Source organism: Megascapheus bottae, chromosome 5 (assembly GCF_031878675.1).
Source record: "Megascapheus bottae isolate mThoBot1 chromosome 5, mThoBot2.hap1, whole genome shotgun sequence".
NCBI classification, from domain to species: domain Eukaryota; kingdom Metazoa; phylum Chordata; class Mammalia; order Rodentia; family Geomyidae; genus Megascapheus; species Megascapheus bottae.
In genome coordinates, this window is record NC_143513.1 from 68,082,870 (window position 1) to 68,100,015 (window position 17,146).

Consider the following 17,146-nt stretch of genomic DNA (forward strand, 5'->3'; position numbering starts at 1 on the left):
ATGTGGAAGAGCCATTTGGTTGTTAAAACAGGATTAACCTCTTACTCTCATCTTTTACTTTGAGGGTAATTGGTAGATTATTGTATTAGCTCTGCCTTTAAGTCAATTTCCAAAGCTATAGGGGAAATTTGAAGTATCTGAGGTGGTAATTAGAAATTAGGACACAAGACCCAAAGGCACTGAAGCCTAGTCTTCAGTAAAATGAATGACATGACTGATCCTTGCTATTTCAGATCTTGGATGATGGAGGAGATCTTACTCATTGGATTTATAAAAAGTATCCCAACATGTTTAAGAAAATCAAGGGCATAGTTGAGGAAAGTGTCACTGGAGTCCATAGGTAAGATTTGACATGGATAACCCTATCTTCCTTCATGCAGCCTTGACATATCATCTTGTAATCAGATTCTGTAGATCACATAGGTGACCAGATCTGAGGCTAAACACTTGTTTTTAATTACTAACACAAATAACTAAGCTATTGTAGTGAGGGAATGTCAACTCAGGGAGTAAGGGGGGGCTCTTATATTTTATAATTGTTGTAAGTAATGACTGCTTATCATTTTGGGACAGATTGTTTATACAACAAATATATTGTTAATTTCTGTAGTGAGCCAGAAGCTGCTATGGCTGCTGGGATCTAACAGTAGATAAAACTGACAAAAACCTGTGCTTTCACAGAACTTATATGATCACATAGAAAGTCAGGATTTAGTTATAATTTAAGTAAAATTGATCAAATTATTTCTATTTGCTGTTACTACTAAAGAAATTTAAGTATGAAATCCATTTTAAGGTGGAAAATTCTCAGTAAGCCACTATGACTGCTTTAGTAGCCAGATATAGCTTATAGAAACACATTTTCCGTTTCTCATGGTCTACCTTAAATAGGATGAAAATAGTTGTCTCATACTGGCATGTTCCCCCCCACCAACATATTTCTGGGCTTTGATAATAAACCAACTATAGATAATAATGTCTCATAGTTGTATGTGTCTCTCCCTATCTCCAGACTTTACCAACTGTCCAAAGCTGGGAAATTGTGTGTTCCAGCCATGAATGTCAATGACTCAGTCACCAAGCAGAAATTTGACAACCTCTACTGTTGCAGAGAATCAATTCTTGATGGGTAATGTTTGTTACCTTTAAGATGAACTTGAAATATAAAGTCTCTAATTTTTTTTAGCTTTAGTTATTGTTGCAAATGATTCATATGTCACCCCTGGATCTATTACCACATCACTCCCAGTATTTTATAACTCAGAGCTATGTGGCTATCACTATTATAAGAAACTCTGTTTCACTTAAGGAATGAGACTAGCTCTAACTATAGCTAGAGTTCTTACTTTGTGAACCTGTCAGGCCTATGAATCATCAGCTAAAGTCAGTATAAAGATGGTTTAGAAAAAGTTGATCCTATGCTATGTTATGTTTCATATGTAATTGATTCATTTTGCTTTGCTTTTTGGTGATAATACTAGAGCTTAAACTCAGAGCCTAAGTGCTATTCCTTAGCTTTTTCTTTTTTTTTTTTTTTCTTTTCTTTCTTTTTTGCCAACTCTGGGGCTTGGACTCAGGGCTGAGCACTGTCTTTGGGCTTTCCTCAAGGCTAGTGCTCTACCACTTGAGCCACAGCACCACTTCTGGCTATGGTACTAAGGAATCAAACCCAGGGCTTCATGCATGTTAGGCAAGCACTCTACCACTAGGCCATCCTATTGGCCCCAGTTCCTTAGAGCTGGTACCATAACTTTGCCTCTAGCTTTTTGATGATTAATTTTAGAGGTAAGTCTCATGGTCTTTCCTGCCTGGACCAGCTTTAAATCTTAATCCTTAGATCTCAGCCTCCTCAGTAGCTAGGATTATAGGCAGGAGCCAGTGGTACCTGGCTCATACTATTCATAAGTTCTAATCTCATAAAGTTTTCTGCCATCTGGAAGTTTGTGGTGAGTAAAGAGTTAATTCCTAGAGGCATTTTAGTTTTTCAGATCTCTACTCAGGAGGCTGAGATCTAAGGATCACAGTTCAAAGCCAGCCTGGGCGCAAAAGTCCATGAGACTCATATCTCCAATTAACTACCAGAAGATGGGAAGTGGGGCTGTGGCTCAAATAGTAAAGCACTAGCCTTGAGCTGAAGAGCTCAAGTCTAGCCCCAGAGTTCAAGCCCCACAACCAAGTAAAAAAAAAAAAAAAAGCCAAAATCGGCCTCAGTCTATTCCAAATACTGAGTTCTTTTATTACTCCATTTCTGTTTGTTGTCATTTGTTCACTGTTACTAAGAAGGCCCCATGTGTTAGTCAGCTTTCTGTTACTCTAACAGATATATGAAATATTAACTTAGGAAATGAAAGACTTTATTTGGCTCACAGTTTAAGTGATTTTAGTCTATGGTCAGTTGGACCTGTTGCTTTTGAGCCTGTAGTAAGGTAGCGCATCAGAGTGGGGAACATGATGCAGTAAATCTATTCACCTCATGTCTAAGAAATGAAGAATAAGAAGGGCCCGGGTCCTACTGCTGCCTTCACGCACATGCTCCAAGTCTGCAAACCCATTAAGGCCCTTCTCTTAAAGTCCCCATTGCCTCAACATAGCACCAAGTCACCATAGCCTAGAGACTGAGCAGATAAATTACTAGAAATATTTACAAATCTTAGTAGGCATAGATGGATCACATCTGTAATCCTAACTATTCAGGAGGCTGAGTTCTGAGAATCTCAGCTTGAAGCCAGCCTAATCCATGAGATGCTCTATCTCCCCAAATCAGCAGAAAAGCCAAAAGTAAAGTATACTTAAGTGATAGTGGGCCAGTCTTGAGTGAAAAAGCTGAGTAACAGCTGGAGACCCTGAGTTCCAGCCACAGTACTAATACAAAATAAACAACAAACCATAAAACAGAGAGACCCAATTTAACTTGAGAGAAAAATAGGGTTCCCCCCAAACACATTTAATGATTTGTTTTGTTTATATTCCCTGTAGACTTAAAAGGACAACAGACATGATGTTTGGTGGAAAGCAAGTGGTGGTCTGTGGCTATGGAGAGGTAAAATTTAACCTTTCATTTATTATTCATTTGTTTACAATGTAATTGATTTGAATGTTCTAACATTTTTCTATAAATACTTTGGTGGGGGAAAAATAACTTGAGAAATCCTCTGATGAAAGTACCACCTTTCCTTTTTCCATTACATTTTATTCTTGTTGATTTTCTGACTTGTTCTAGATGCTTGTTCTGACTTGTTTGTGATACTCTTTTAGCTTGTGTTTTGATTATAAATCGTGAGTGTGGGTGTCCTTTTACAAATGAACGTGCAAAGGAGGGGCCAGGGATTTATTTATGAACTGCATTTATTTGTCTTCCTAAGCATGCACTTGCTCAGTGAAATTTCTCTGTGGGCCAGACATTTTAAGAACAATTTCCTCATTGACTTTCCCTTGTGCTTTCTCTGAGGTCAGGTAGGGAAGGGGTGCTGTGCTGCTCTGAAGGCCATGGGTTCCATTGTGTATGTAACTGAGATTGACCCCATCTGTGCTCTGCAAGCCTGGTAAGACTGCAGGAAGACCTGCCTCCTACCTGATACCACTGTCTAGTGACCTGCCTCCTAACTGATACTACAGTCTAGCATGCCATCCAGAGACTGGCATGGGTAATGCCACATGCATATGAGAAAGTCCTTCACCCTAAAGAGGCTGCCACAACTCAGCTTCCGCCTTTCAAATGCCACAGACTTTGCTCCCAGAGAAGCTAAAACTTGGAATTACTATACAAATAGTAATTGGGGATATTTTGAGTCAGAGAATATTCCTTAACTTCTCCAAATATCTAAATGAAATACCTGTCATTCTGAAAAAAGAAAGAAAAGATCAGAAAAAAGGGTATTAAGGGTATAACTAAATGGTACAGCACATACCAGTACTCAATATGAGAAAGGGGAGGAGGAGTAAAGAGGGAAGGAAGATGTGAGCAAGAGGAGGAATAAGAACAATCACAAAAAAAATAGGGTGGAGTCAGGTGGTTTCTGATACATTACACTGAAAAGAACACTTTTGTGGCATCATTCCCAAAAACGTACTGTTTAAATCTAAACATGAAGAAGCATCAGACAAATTCAAGTTAAGGGTAAAACCTGCTAGCTTTTTAAAATTTTTTTTTGCTTGTTTTGCATATTTGAGACAAGGTTTTACTAGGGAACCCAGACCAGCTTTGAATTTGTAATATTGCCACAGCCTCCCCAGTTCTGAGATTATAGCCATGTACAATCACACTGATATCTGGCTCAAATCTGCTAAGTCTTGAATGAATAGTATGTAGGGATGTGTTTGTATTATCATTTTTTTAAGTTTCACATGATTCTAGAGATAAAAGTTTTTTTTTAAAAAAGGAATAGTTCCTCTTTCATGTTTAAAATGTAGATGGATAACCCTCAGAGGTTTGTAAGAGTTAAATAACTATGGTTATTATTATATATTATGCAAGAAATAGGGAAAGTTCAGAAATTCTGTCACAAAATGGATTCTCATTAAATAGTAGCTGTTGTGAAAATTATCTCTTTCCATTCTTAACAGAATGGGAAATGTCACTGTTGCTATAAACTGCTGCAGTCCAAACAATGTATACCCTGTATACCCAAACAGTGTTCACCAGCAGTCCTCCAAAGGTCCTCAGAAAGAATATGGATGACCTGAAACCTGTGTTGCCAGTCCTCATACATCTAGCAATAAACCCACAGGTTTCCTCAACAGAATTGCTGGCTTTCCCTGAGTCAAGGCTTCATATGAAGGGAACCAACACCCTAGTAATACTCTCAGGGTTCATTATAAAAACTTGTACATGATACTGATTGCATTGATTTTAAAGCCATGAATTGAAAACTTACGTGTGTGACTTACTGTATACCATTTGATGTGCTAATAATGAATATGATAAATAGTTGAAACTAAGTGGCTCACAACTCTAATCTTAGTTACTGACGAGGCTGAGATCTAAAAGTACTGCAGTTTAAAATCAGCCCAGGCAAAGAAGTCCATAAGGCATGGCTCAAGTACTAGAGCCTTAACCAAACAAGCCAAACAACCACAAGGCCCTGAGTTCAAACATTATAATAGGACAAAAAGATTAATTGATGCCTGAGACAAGGCCTGCTTTTAGGAGAATACAGAAATAAATAACCACTGTATAATATAGTAAACATAGTCTTCAAAGTAAATAGCATATACTTCTGTAAGAGCATAAAGGAGAAATGTCTAAAAGAATAGCAAAGCAAGGTAGACAAAGATGTTAATAAAGCTGTCTTGAAACTTATACAAATGTTTTCTTAGTTTGAAAGTATGTGCCAAGTGCAAGGAACAAGTACATAGTCTCCAAGGAAGAAGCTACTATACATATCTAAGAAGCTGTAAATATTTAAATGTTGCTGGCAGATAGGATAAATTTGGAGGAATATAGTATTTGAGTTAGGAATCATTTACAAATGTAAATATTTCTCACACCTGTAATCCTAGCTACTCAGGAGGCTGAGATCTGAAGATCAAGGTTCAAAGCCAGCCCGGGCACAAAAGAGCCTGAGACTCTAAACCAATTAACCTCCAAAAAATGGGAAGTGGGGCTTGACTCAAGGGTAAGGCAGTAGTCTTGATCTGAAGAACTCAGGGACAACACCCAGGCCCAGGGGTAGGATGGTAGCCTTGAGCTGTAGAGTTCAGGGACAGCACCCAGGCTAAGTGCAAGCCCCATGACCCACCAGAAGTTAAAAAAAGTAAGTATTTAGGTCTTTCATTTCACAAAGGATGAAAGTGCTTGTTCCCTTGGGCTGGGAGTTTGACCTAGTGGTAGAGTGCTTGCCTAGCATGCACAAAGACCCTGGTTCAGTTCCTTGGTACATGTATAGAAAACAGTCAGAAATAGTGCTGTGGCCCAAGTGGTAGAGCTCTAGCCTTGAGAAGGCCCAAGGATAGTGCTCAGGCCCTAAGTTCAAGGCCCAGGATTAGCAAAAAAAAAATTCCAGGAAATGAAAGTGCTTGTTCCCAATTGGATTTAGAGAAATCATTTTAGAAAGTTATTATTAAAGATATAAATTGGGACAGGAATTACTGAAGTAATCTGGCTAGCACTTAAGACCCTAATTTTTTTTTAATTTTTATTTATTTATTTTTGCCAGTCCTGGGCTTGAGCCTCAGCACCACTTCTGGCTTTTTTTTTTTCTCTATGTATGTGGTACTGAGGAATCGAACCCGGGTCTTTGTGCATGCTAGGCAAGCACTCTACTACTAGGCCAAACTCCTGGCCCCAAGACCCTAATTTTTATACAAGGCCAGCTGTATAGAGAGGAGACCCATTAAGACAATAAAATTTGGGGGGACCTATAGTTGCAAATCTGTTTCCTGTGAGTAATTATTTATAATCAAGGTCAGAATGTAAGTGTGCTGAAAGACTAGAAAAGAGTCTAGGGCAAAACCCTACAGAGTAAAGTAGAAAAGGGCTGGGGATATACTGGCATGCATCAGGTCCTGGGTTTCATCCCTAGCAAGACCCAAGGCAGGGGAGAACAGTTTGAGAAAAATTAGGAGAAAAAATTATCATGGATAGAAATCATACAGTTGTTCTTTTTTTTTTTTCCAATCCTGGGACTTGAACTCAGGGTCTGGGCACTGTCTTGGGGTTTTCTCAAGGCTAGTGTTCTACCACGTGAGCCACAGCACCACTTCTGACTTTTTTTCTGTGTTATATGATACCAAGGAATCAAACTCAGGGCTTTGTGCATGCTAGGCAAGCACTCTAGGCCACACTTCCAGAAGCACACAGTTTTAAAAACAATGTTTATTGTAGCAGTAATCAAGTAATTTAAGAGTCTAAGAAATCACTAATACATCCAGAAGATATATCTTCTGGATGTATTAGTGATTTGGGGAGTGCTGTTTCAGTGGACTAGTAAATCCAATGACTAAGTGGCACTTTTTAGAAACTTATTTGATAAAGCTCATGGTAAATTTGACACACTAGAATGAGGAAGAAATAAGTTCTAATGGTATGAAGGAACCCTTCATTTTTCTCCTGTATGAAACTAAGGAAATTGTTTCACTAATAAGAATAACTGAGTTATCTTAATCAGTCTGTACCAGAGAAGCTTGGTAGTAGTAGCTTTTGAGGTTCCACAGCAAAAGGCTCTCCACCTGCTCTCCACCTCTTTATTGTGCTACATATTCTTTTATGGTTGTATTTTATTTCTATAGTATGGATGGATTTCGACTGGTGAAATTAAATGAGGTCATCCGACAAGTGGACATTGTGATTACCTGTACAGGTATGCTTGTGACATTAAATGGGATGGTATTTGCAGATTATTTACATTGAATGTAATAGACTTAACATTGCTGTGACAAAATACCTCACAAATGACTTAAGGAATGAAAGGTTTGTTTTGCTCACAGTTTTTGAGATTTCAATCTATCGTGGTTGGGAAGCTTGGTGGAGCAAAGCAGCTCCCACCTCCTGGCAGCCTGAGAAAAGCCTGAGGAACAGAGACTTTCTCTTTTTTCCCTTTTATTCTATCTAGACATTTAGCATATAAGGTGCTTCTGCCCATATTCAAGGATAGTTTTCTCTTTTTCAGTAATCCTATCTTTTCTCTTCTCTGTGTGTGTGTGTGTGTGTGTGTGTGTGTGTGTGTGTGTGTGTGTGTGTGTGTGTGTGTGTGTGTGTGTAGATATGCACACATTCCTAGGACTGTCTCTGAACTTTTTTGCTCAAGGCTAGCACTCTACAACATGAACCACAGATCTACTTTTTAATGATTAATTAGAGATAAGCGTTTTATGGACTCTCCTGCCTGGGCTGGCTTTGAACTGTGCTTCTGAGTGGCTAGAATTACAGGCATGAGCTAGTGGTACCTGATATAAATGGTTATTTCAGTATAGTGCAGTGTATCTATTTCTTTGGTTGCTATGCTTAACCTTAAGTATATCTAAGCATACTTACAAGAGTTCTATGATTTTCATTCTTACAATTAGGTGTATGACCTATTTGGAACTCATTTTATATATAGCGTATGAAGTAGGGGTCCAGTGTCATTCCTTTACATGTGGCTCTGTTTTTAAGGTAACAAGAATGTGGTAACCAGGGAACACTTGGACCGAATGAAGAATAGCTGTATCGTTTGTAATATGGGACATTCCAACACAGAGATTGATGTGGTAAGATCATTATTTGGGCATTGTCAATGTTTTTTTCTCTCCTTTGCAAGAAAAATCCCCCTAAAATTTAGTAAGGTAATCAGCCATCCTAAACATGACTGTCCTAGTTCATATCTAATTACTTCCTAGCCCGAGGCCTGTGCTTCATTATACTATAAAGTTTTTCTATCTCAGCTTAACAATGTCAAATGATTGTCTTAAGGATTGGGGATATATCTCCATGATACAGCTTGCTTCGTATACACAAGACCCTGGGTTGGAGCCTCCATATCACACAAAACAAATCAAATGATTGCCTTCTTTCACTCATAATTGATACTTATCTCATACTACAAGTTATGATTTCATTAAATTTAGGATTGAGAGTTAAACTAAAATCCACAAGATATAATGAACATGAGTCAGCATAGTAGTCAGGCTGGGCGCTGGTGGCTCACGCCTGTAATCCTAGCTACTCCAGAGGCTGAGATCTGAGAATCGTGATTCAAAGCCAGCCCAAGGCATGAAAGTCCATGATACTCTTATCCCCAATAAATGACCAGAAAACTGAACACTGTCGCTCAAGGGGTAGGGCGGTAGCCTTGATCTGAAGTGCTCAGGGACAGTGCCTAGGCTCAGAGTTCAAGCCTCATGATCTACCAAAAAAATAAAAATAAAAAAAGAATAGTAGTCAGTATTATGGGAAAATTTGAATATACATAAGATGAGATAAATTAGTCTATAGAAAAAGTCAAGGGAGAAAGATGTGTGACAATTGCATTGTCTAAGATTATGTCTATCAAATACTGCGGTTTCTTCTTTCCTATCTCTTTTATTGGACTAGATGTAGTTTCCAAGCCATAGTACTTGGGTCTGTAAGTATCACAAATCAATCCATTGGCTTTGTGTAGTAGCTTGTATTTCTCAAAACTGGACAGTCTGTTCCTTTAGGTTCACTCTATGTTCACCCTAAAACTTACCAGTCCAGCATATCACTTGCTCAAATGATAGTTAATAAAAGTGTATTTAGAGACTAGAAACATGGATCAAGTGGTAGAGCACTTTGCCTAGCAAGCATGAAGCCCTGAACTCAAATTCGTAGTACCACTAAGACAAAAATAAAGTGTTATTTATATCTTTTCATACATACCAAATATCTCTCAGTATGACTTAGACTCTGAATTTAAGTTTTTGTGTGATTTTATACCACAGTTACCTTTCTCTCTGGGTAATTGGCTCAACTGTAGCATGATTTCCTCTTCACTGAGGACTGCTATGGGTTGTCTTTTAAACTCTGTGCTCCAGACTTGCATTATTTTTTATAAAGTGGCAGAGGCCAGCAATGTATCTACCTGGTAGAGTACTTGCCTAGAATAATTGAGGCCCCAGGTTCAAGTCCCAGCACCACCAAAAAGAAAAAATAATGTTGGTAGTACACACCTGGAATCAGTATTTTGGATGTAGGAAAAAGGAGAATCTTGAGTTTGGGGCCAGCCTCAATCACAGTGGGTTTTAGATTCTTCTTGGACTCACAACAAAATCCTAGTCCACCCCTCACCGCCACCCTTCCCCCAGAGAATAGCAAGCAAAATAACTTCTCAAAGCCTATTTGGGTAGATACCCTGTTATCTGTTTGTGATGGTCCTATTACTCTCTCTTACACTATATTTTAGGTTACTTATAATTATTAATTTAGTTAATTCTTTTTTTTTTCCTTTTTTTTTTTTTTTGTTCAGGCATGGGGCTTGAATTCATAGCCTAAGTGCCTGAGCTCTTTTGCTCAAGGCTAGCACTCTGTCACTTGGCACCACAGCTCCACTTCTGGTTTGTATTTGTTTTTGTTGTTCATGGGCCTTGAATTCTGGGTCTGGGCATTGTCCCTGAGCTCTTCAGGAACAGGCTAGTGCTCTGCCACTTGAGCCACAGCGCCACTTCTAGTTTTCTGGTGGTTAATTGGAGATAAGAATCTCATGAACTTTAGTGCCTAGGCTGGCTTTGAACCACAGACCCCAGATCTCAGTCTCCTGAGTATCTAGGATTACAGGTGTGAGCCAAGGAGCCCAGCCCTTCTGGTTTTTGAGTGGTTGATCAGAGATAAAGAATCTCACTGGATTTTCTGCCTGGGCTGGCATTGGACCACAATCCGCAGATCTCAGCCTTCTGAGTAGTTATGATTATATGTATGGGCCACCAGTGTCTGGCTTAGTTCCTCTCCCCTCCCCCTGCAATTAGGTTTCAGTGCTCCTTTGTTAAATAGAGATAAGCAGAGAAATAGAATTTTCCTTACAACCTCAAGTTCTAAAATAAAAATAACTGCAACTATGGTCATAGACCCTTGTATTTTTTTTGTTAAAGAATTTATTCTAACATAGATATTTACATCATATTTCAAATGACATATTTAACAAACAAGTATTTAAGAAGGGAATCTCTATATACAATCACTGGCACTTAGATTTTAGAACATAATCAAAATTAGGCTGAGGGTTTGTATATCATAGATACATATTAATCTATGTAATTTATGTCTATAAAGTCGTAGGTTTTTATGTCTATGTAGTTGTGTTTATATTTCCCGTACCATGTCCAAAGCATTGGGTATGCAAGTATTGAGTCCTCGCTCTTGTACTGTTTGGATCTAATAGCCACATATTAAGGATACCATGCGCCTTTTGTTCCTTTGGTCTTGACTTGTCTCACTCAACATGATTCACTCTAGATTCATCCACTTCCCTGCAAATGCCATCATTTTATCTTGTCTGTTGGCTATGTAGAATTCCAGTCTGTGTGTGTGTGTGTGTGTGTGTGTGTGTGTGTGTGTACCACATTCCATTCATCTGCAATAGGGCATCTGGATTGTTTTCATCGCCTGACTATTGTGAATAGTGCAGAGATGAACATAGCTGAGCAGGTGTCCTTATCATATCTTGGGTTATGATGTTCAGGATAGATGCCCAGGAGTGGTATGGCGGGATCGTAGGGAAGGTCAATTTTCAGTTCTTTAAGAAACCTCCACACTGCTTCCCAGAGTAGCTGAACTAGTTTGCAATCCCACCAGCAGTGCAGTAGGATTCCTTTTTCTCCACAACCCCGCCAGCAACTGTCATTGCCTGAGTTCAAAATCTTGGCCATTCTGTTGGGGTAAGGTGGTATCTTAGGGTTGTTTTTATTTGCATTTCCTTTATGACCATGGATAATGAGCATTTTCTCATATGCTTTTCTGCCATTTTAACTTCTTCTTTTGATGAGTCTCTCTTTAGTTCCCTTGCCCATTTAGTGATTGGTTTGTTGGGTTTTGGGGGGGATTAGTTTTTTGAGTTCCCTGTAGATACTAGATATTAAGCATTTGTCTGATGTATTATTGGTAAATATCTTTTCCCAGTTGGTTGGCTGTCTTTCTACTTTAGTGGCTATGTTTTTATCTGTGCAGAAACTTTATTTTTAGGTAGTTCCATTTATCCAATCTATCTCCAATCTCTTGTGACCCTGGGATTCTGTTCAGGAATTTTTTGCCTGTGCTTGTGAGTTCCAGTGACTCTCCAACTCTATCGTGTAGCAGTTTCAAAGTTTCCGGTCTGACAGTGAGGTCTTTGATCCATTTTGAGTTAATGCTTGTGCATGACGAAAGGCTAGGGTCAATTTTTAGTTTTCTGCATGTGGCTGCTCAGTTTTGCCAGCACCAATAATTAAATAGACTGTGTTTGTTCCACTGTATGTCTTTGGCTCTTTTGTCAAATACAAGTTAACTATACTTATGTGGCTCTATTTCTGGAACTTCTATTCTGTTCCATTGATCTTCTGGTCTATTTTTGTGCCAATACCATGCTGTTTTTGTTATTATGGCTCTATAGTAGAGTTTGAAGTCTGGTATTATAATACCACCTGCATTGCTTTTTTTGCCTAGAATTGTTTTGGCTGTTCTAGGTCTTTTCTTGTTCCATATGAACCTTTGGATTATATCTTCTATTTTAGTAAAGAATGTCTTTGGGATTTTGATGGGGATTGCATTGAATTTGTATATCAATTTTGGCAATATGGCCATTTTCACTATATTGGTTCTCCCTACCCAGAGACCCTTGTATTTTTATCATTTCTTTCTTTTGACCAATCAATAAGTTATTCTTAACTTTCAGCTGGGAAACTAAGACGTGAAGTGTATTGTTAATCATATAATTGATACAAAATAAAATTTAAGCACAAAATTATTCTGTTCCTAGGTTAATTTTACTTTTTTCCCATTTTTTTCAGCATAGTATATTATTATCACCACGTAATTCATAGGTTAATCTTAACTTCAGTTTATGATGGTAATGTCTCTTTCTCTTGGCTTTTTCACTCAAGGCTGATAGTCTGCCACCTGAGCCATACTTCCACTTCCAGTAATCTCTCAAACACAGCATAGGCCAAGGAAAAAAGGCCCAGAAGACCATTTACTTTCAGTCGTAGTATTTTTGTGTGATTACTGTATTCTAGTTCCAGATGATTGGAGTCAGTGAACAAAACAGGCAAAGATTTTTGCCTTCATGGTATTTATATTTTAGTAAGAAAAAGTTAATAAACATAACAGATAAGTAAAAATCTTAGTATATTAGAAAATGAAAGCACCATGGGGAAAAAGTAGAGCTCAATAAAGGGCACCAAGCACTGGGCTATAATTTTAAATAGAAGCATCAAGCTGTGAGCCTCATTAGGAAAGTAATGTTTGAGCAAATTTAGGGCGTTAGCAGTGGAGATTTTTAGGTGATGGACATTTTAAGCAGAGAAACAGCCAGTACACATGCCCTAAGGCAGGAATATATTCTATTTAAGGAAAAACTAGGAGGCCAGTGTACTTGGCACCGATGGGGTGGACAAGAATGAAAGATGAGGCCAGAGAGATAATAGGCCAGGTCTTGTAAGACCTGTCAACCTATCCAAAGAACTCGTAATTTTCCTTTTTCCTTTTTTTTTTTTTTTTGCCAGTTTTGGGGCATGAGCTCAGGGCATGGCCACTGCCCTTAGACATTTTTTGCTTAAGGCTAGCACTGTGCCACTTGGGCCAAGTGCCACTTCTGGCTTTTTCTGTGTATATGGTACTGAGGAATCGAACCCAGGGCTTCATGCATGCTAGGTGAGCACTCTACCAGTAGGCCATGCTCCTGGCCCTCCTCATAAACTATTGTAAGGTTTATAACAATCTGACTCAATTTTGGTTGGTTTGTTGGTTGGCTGCCTGGCTTGTTTGGTTTTGCACTAGTGTCTGCTGTATAGTTCAGGCTAGCCTTGAACTCAGATCTCAGCCTTCTCAGTGCTGTGCTGGGATTATAGGTGTATACCTCTAGAGCCAACTCTTATTTTTAAAAAGATGACTTATTCTAAAAGAATCACAGTGGTTTATGTGTTGAGACTAAACCTAGCTTTTCAGGTATTTCTAGGAAGATGCCCACTATCTATTGGGTTATGAGCCAAGGAATCTCTCACTTCTTTTTGAATTCTTCATGGCAGAAGGTATTTAGCAAAATTAAATTAAAGAGAGGTACCCAAAGAGCTTTTGAAAAGTTAAATTTCCAGGGGCCAGGTTCGATTCCTCAGTATCATATACATAGAAAAGTCGGATGTGGTACTGTGGCTCAAGTGGCATAGGGCTACTTTGAGAAAAAAGCCCAAGGACAGTGCTCAAGCCCCAAGTTCAAGCCCCAGGACTGGCAAAAAAGGAAGGAAGGAAGGAAGGAAGGAAGGAAGGAAGGAAGGAAGGAAGGAAGGAAGGAAGGAAGGAAGGAAGGGAAAGAAAGAGAAAGGTTAAATGATAGTGCCACAGTGTAAAAGTCAACTGAAATTTAATAAGTGAGCCAGAATTTTCTTTCACTGTTTTGCAAGTGCATACTGAATAGTTGGTCTGTTCTTGCTAAATACTAATTGGCTAAAGAAATAGCAGTGAACACTGGGTGCAATGACTCACATCTGTAATCTTAGCTACTCAGGAGGCTGAGATCTGAGGATTGAGGTTCAAAGCCAGCCCAGGCACTAAAGTCCATGAGGCTCTTTTCTCCAAGTAACCACCAGAAAACCGGAAGTGGTCCTGTGGCTCAAGGGGCAGGGTGGTAGCCTTGAGCTGAAGAGCTCAAGGACACTGTCTAGGCCTCCCACGACTCGCATACACATATACACACACAAAATATATAACAATGAACAACATTCTACCTTCCATAGAGTTTGTATTCTAGTGTGGGAGACAGATAATAAATAGTTATTATCAGTATATCACATTGAATAATAAAAGCAAGGTGAGGATATCAAGGATACTATTTTAGTTAGAGCGGCCATGGAAGATATCTTTGAGGACATAGCATTTGGAGAAATAACTGAATGAAACAAAACACAGCAAGTCCACTGAGCATTCTATTCAGAAAGAATATTAAATTGGGGGGTGTGGCTCAGTGAAACAGCAAATACAAGGCCCTGGGTTTGATTCCCAAGAAACCCCCAGAGAATGGTGAGTAAAAGACCCTAGGATAGAAACCTTCTTGAGGTATTTGAGAAACAGAGAAGTTTTCGTGGTGGAGCTGGGAGCGTGGCTTAGTGGTAGCGTGCTAACCTAGCATGCATGAAGCCCTGAGTTTGATTCCCTGGTACCGAAGACATAGAAAAAGCCAGAAGTGGCTCAAGTGCTAGAACACTACCCTTGAGCAAAAGTGTCCAAGGACAGTGCCCAAGCCCTAAGTTCAAGCCCAGGACTGGCAAAAAAAAAAAAAAAGTTATAGTGGTGAGAACAGAATGACTATGGATAGGGATCACTCAAGGAAGTAGTGGAGGTCTATGGAGCTTTTCAGGCTATGTTAGAGACTTGAAATTTTTTTTCTTAGTAGGAATAAAGTCATTGGATGGTTATGAACAAATGACCGACAAAATATATCTGATTTAAAGTTCGTTAAAAAGAATTGTAACTGGGTGCTGGTGGCTCACACCTGTAATCCTAGCTGAGATCTGAGGATTGAGGTTCAAAGCAAGGCTGGACAGGAAAGTCTGTGAGACTCTTACCTCCAATAAACTACTCAGAAAAAAGCTAGAAGAGGTGCTGTGGCTCAAGTGGTTGAATGCTAGCCTTGAACACAAAGAGACTCGGAGATAGTGTCTAGGCCCAAGGCAGGCCTAAAAAATTAGTCTGACTTTTGTATAAGGAAAACAGTTCTGGAGCTTACACAGGAATAAGGACTTCGAGAGGCTCTCAGTATTACCCGGGATAAAGAAAGTGGCTGGGCTTAGATGTATCAACAGTGGAGGTGATAAGAAGTAACATAATGTGACTAAGTGATTTGCTAAATGGACTGGATGCATAGTATAGGAAAAGAAAGGAAGTTCAGTATACATTAGCTCAGTGATACTGTTTGAGAAACGATTCAGTATTTATCTGGACATTTTTAGTAATCAAAAATTTAGGATTTTCAACAAAAATTCAACAAAAAATAGAAATTTCTTATTGAGAAGGAAAACTGTCATGGCCCACATTGAGAAATAAATGTTGATAATGAAAAAAAAATTAGTTGTTTTTCTTGGGGTGTGGGGATAGGGATTTATTATTTTAGCTAGCTATGATATATACTATCTGCTAATATTTAGGAGAAATAGTTCATGGAAAGAGTTGGCTAGGGTCTGGGAGGGTAGCCTAGTGGTAGAATGCTTGCCTGGCATGCATGAAGCCCTGGGTTTGATTCCTCAGAACCACATATACAGAAAAAAAGCAAAAAAGTGGTACTGTGGCTCAAGTGGTAGTGTTAGTCTTGAGAAAGCCCAAGGATATGCCTAGGCCTTGAGTTCAAGCCCCAGGACTTGTTAAAACATACACACACACACACACACACACACACACACACACACAGCCATTTAGAAAGCTAGACTTTTTTTTTTCTGAGAAATATTAGCACTGTAAATAACCAGGGAACCTGAGTTTTGCTGCTTTTTTTTTTTTTTTTTTTTTTTTTTTTGCTATTCCTGGGCTTGAGCTCAGAGCCTGAGCACTGTCCTTGGACTTTCTCAAGGCTAGAGCTGTACCATTTGAGTCTCAGCACCACTTCCGGCTTTTTTCTATGTATATGGTACTGAGGAATCGAACCCAGGTCTTTGTTCATGCAAGGCTGGCACTCTACCACTAGGGCAAACTCCCAGCCCTGCCTTTTTTTTTTTAACCCTGTGGGTCATGGTGCTTGAACTCATCTTCAGTGTTGTCCCTGAGTTCTTCAGCTCAAGGCTACCGCCCTACCCTTGAAACAAGCCCCACTTCCTATTTTTTAGCTCACTAAAGAGTCTCAGGACCTTTTGTGCCCACGCTGGCTTTGAACCTTGATCCTCAGATCTCAGCCTCCTGAACAGCTAGGATTACAGGCGTGAGCTGCCAGCTCTTTGCTGCCTTTTTGCTCTTTTACATGCTTTCTTTTCTACATAGAAGGCTTGTGGGATTATGAGCTTTTCAGTTCATTTTAGTAAACCATTGTACTTTAAAAGTCTCTAAGCAGAGAATGACTTTGGCTTGTTGGTTCTATGAAACCACGGATGTGCTTCCTGAAAAGAAAAGAAAAAAAAAAAAGGCAGGGCTGAAGAGCTCAGGGACAGCGTCCAGGCCCAGAGTTCAAGCCCCATGACCCACAAAAAAAAAAAAAAAAGACTTGAAGCCAGGGGCCAGAAGTTTGGCCTAGTGGTAGAGTGCTTGCCTAGCATGACTGAAGACCTGAGTTCAATTCCTCGGTATCACATAAATAGAAAAAACCCGGAAATGGTGCTGTGGCTCAAGTAGTAGAGCACACTGGCCTTGAGAAAGCCCAAGGCCAGTGCTCAGGTGCTCAGACCCTGAGTTCAAGTCCTAGGAATGGCAAAAAAAAAAAGATTTCAAGCCAGCCTAGGCAGGAAAGTCTCCATGAGATCAATTAATCACCAAAAAGTTAGACATGAAGGTATGGCTTCAGTGTTAGAACAATAGGCTTGAGCAAAAAAAAGACAAGCAAGAGCA

General features: G+C 39.3%; 1 protein-coding gene across 1 annotated transcript in view; it reads left to right on the plus strand.

The window, feature by feature from the left end:
• Positions 1 to 17,146, plus strand: part of Ahcyl2 (adenosylhomocysteinase like 2) — a 160,285-nt gene that overhangs the window by 130,950 nt on the left and 12,189 nt on the right. Inside the window, exons 7-12 of the mRNA XM_090333276.1 lie at positions 234 to 340; positions 1,013 to 1,129; positions 2,977 to 3,040; positions 3,454 to 3,542; positions 7,228 to 7,298; positions 8,093 to 8,187. Of these exons, the coding sequence (XP_090189402.1) occupies positions 234 to 340; positions 1,013 to 1,129; positions 2,977 to 3,040; positions 3,454 to 3,542; positions 7,228 to 7,298; positions 8,093 to 8,187 (543 nt within the window). The remainder of the gene's footprint in view (positions 1 to 233; positions 341 to 1,012; positions 1,130 to 2,976; positions 3,041 to 3,453; positions 3,543 to 7,227; positions 7,299 to 8,092; positions 8,188 to 17,146) is intronic.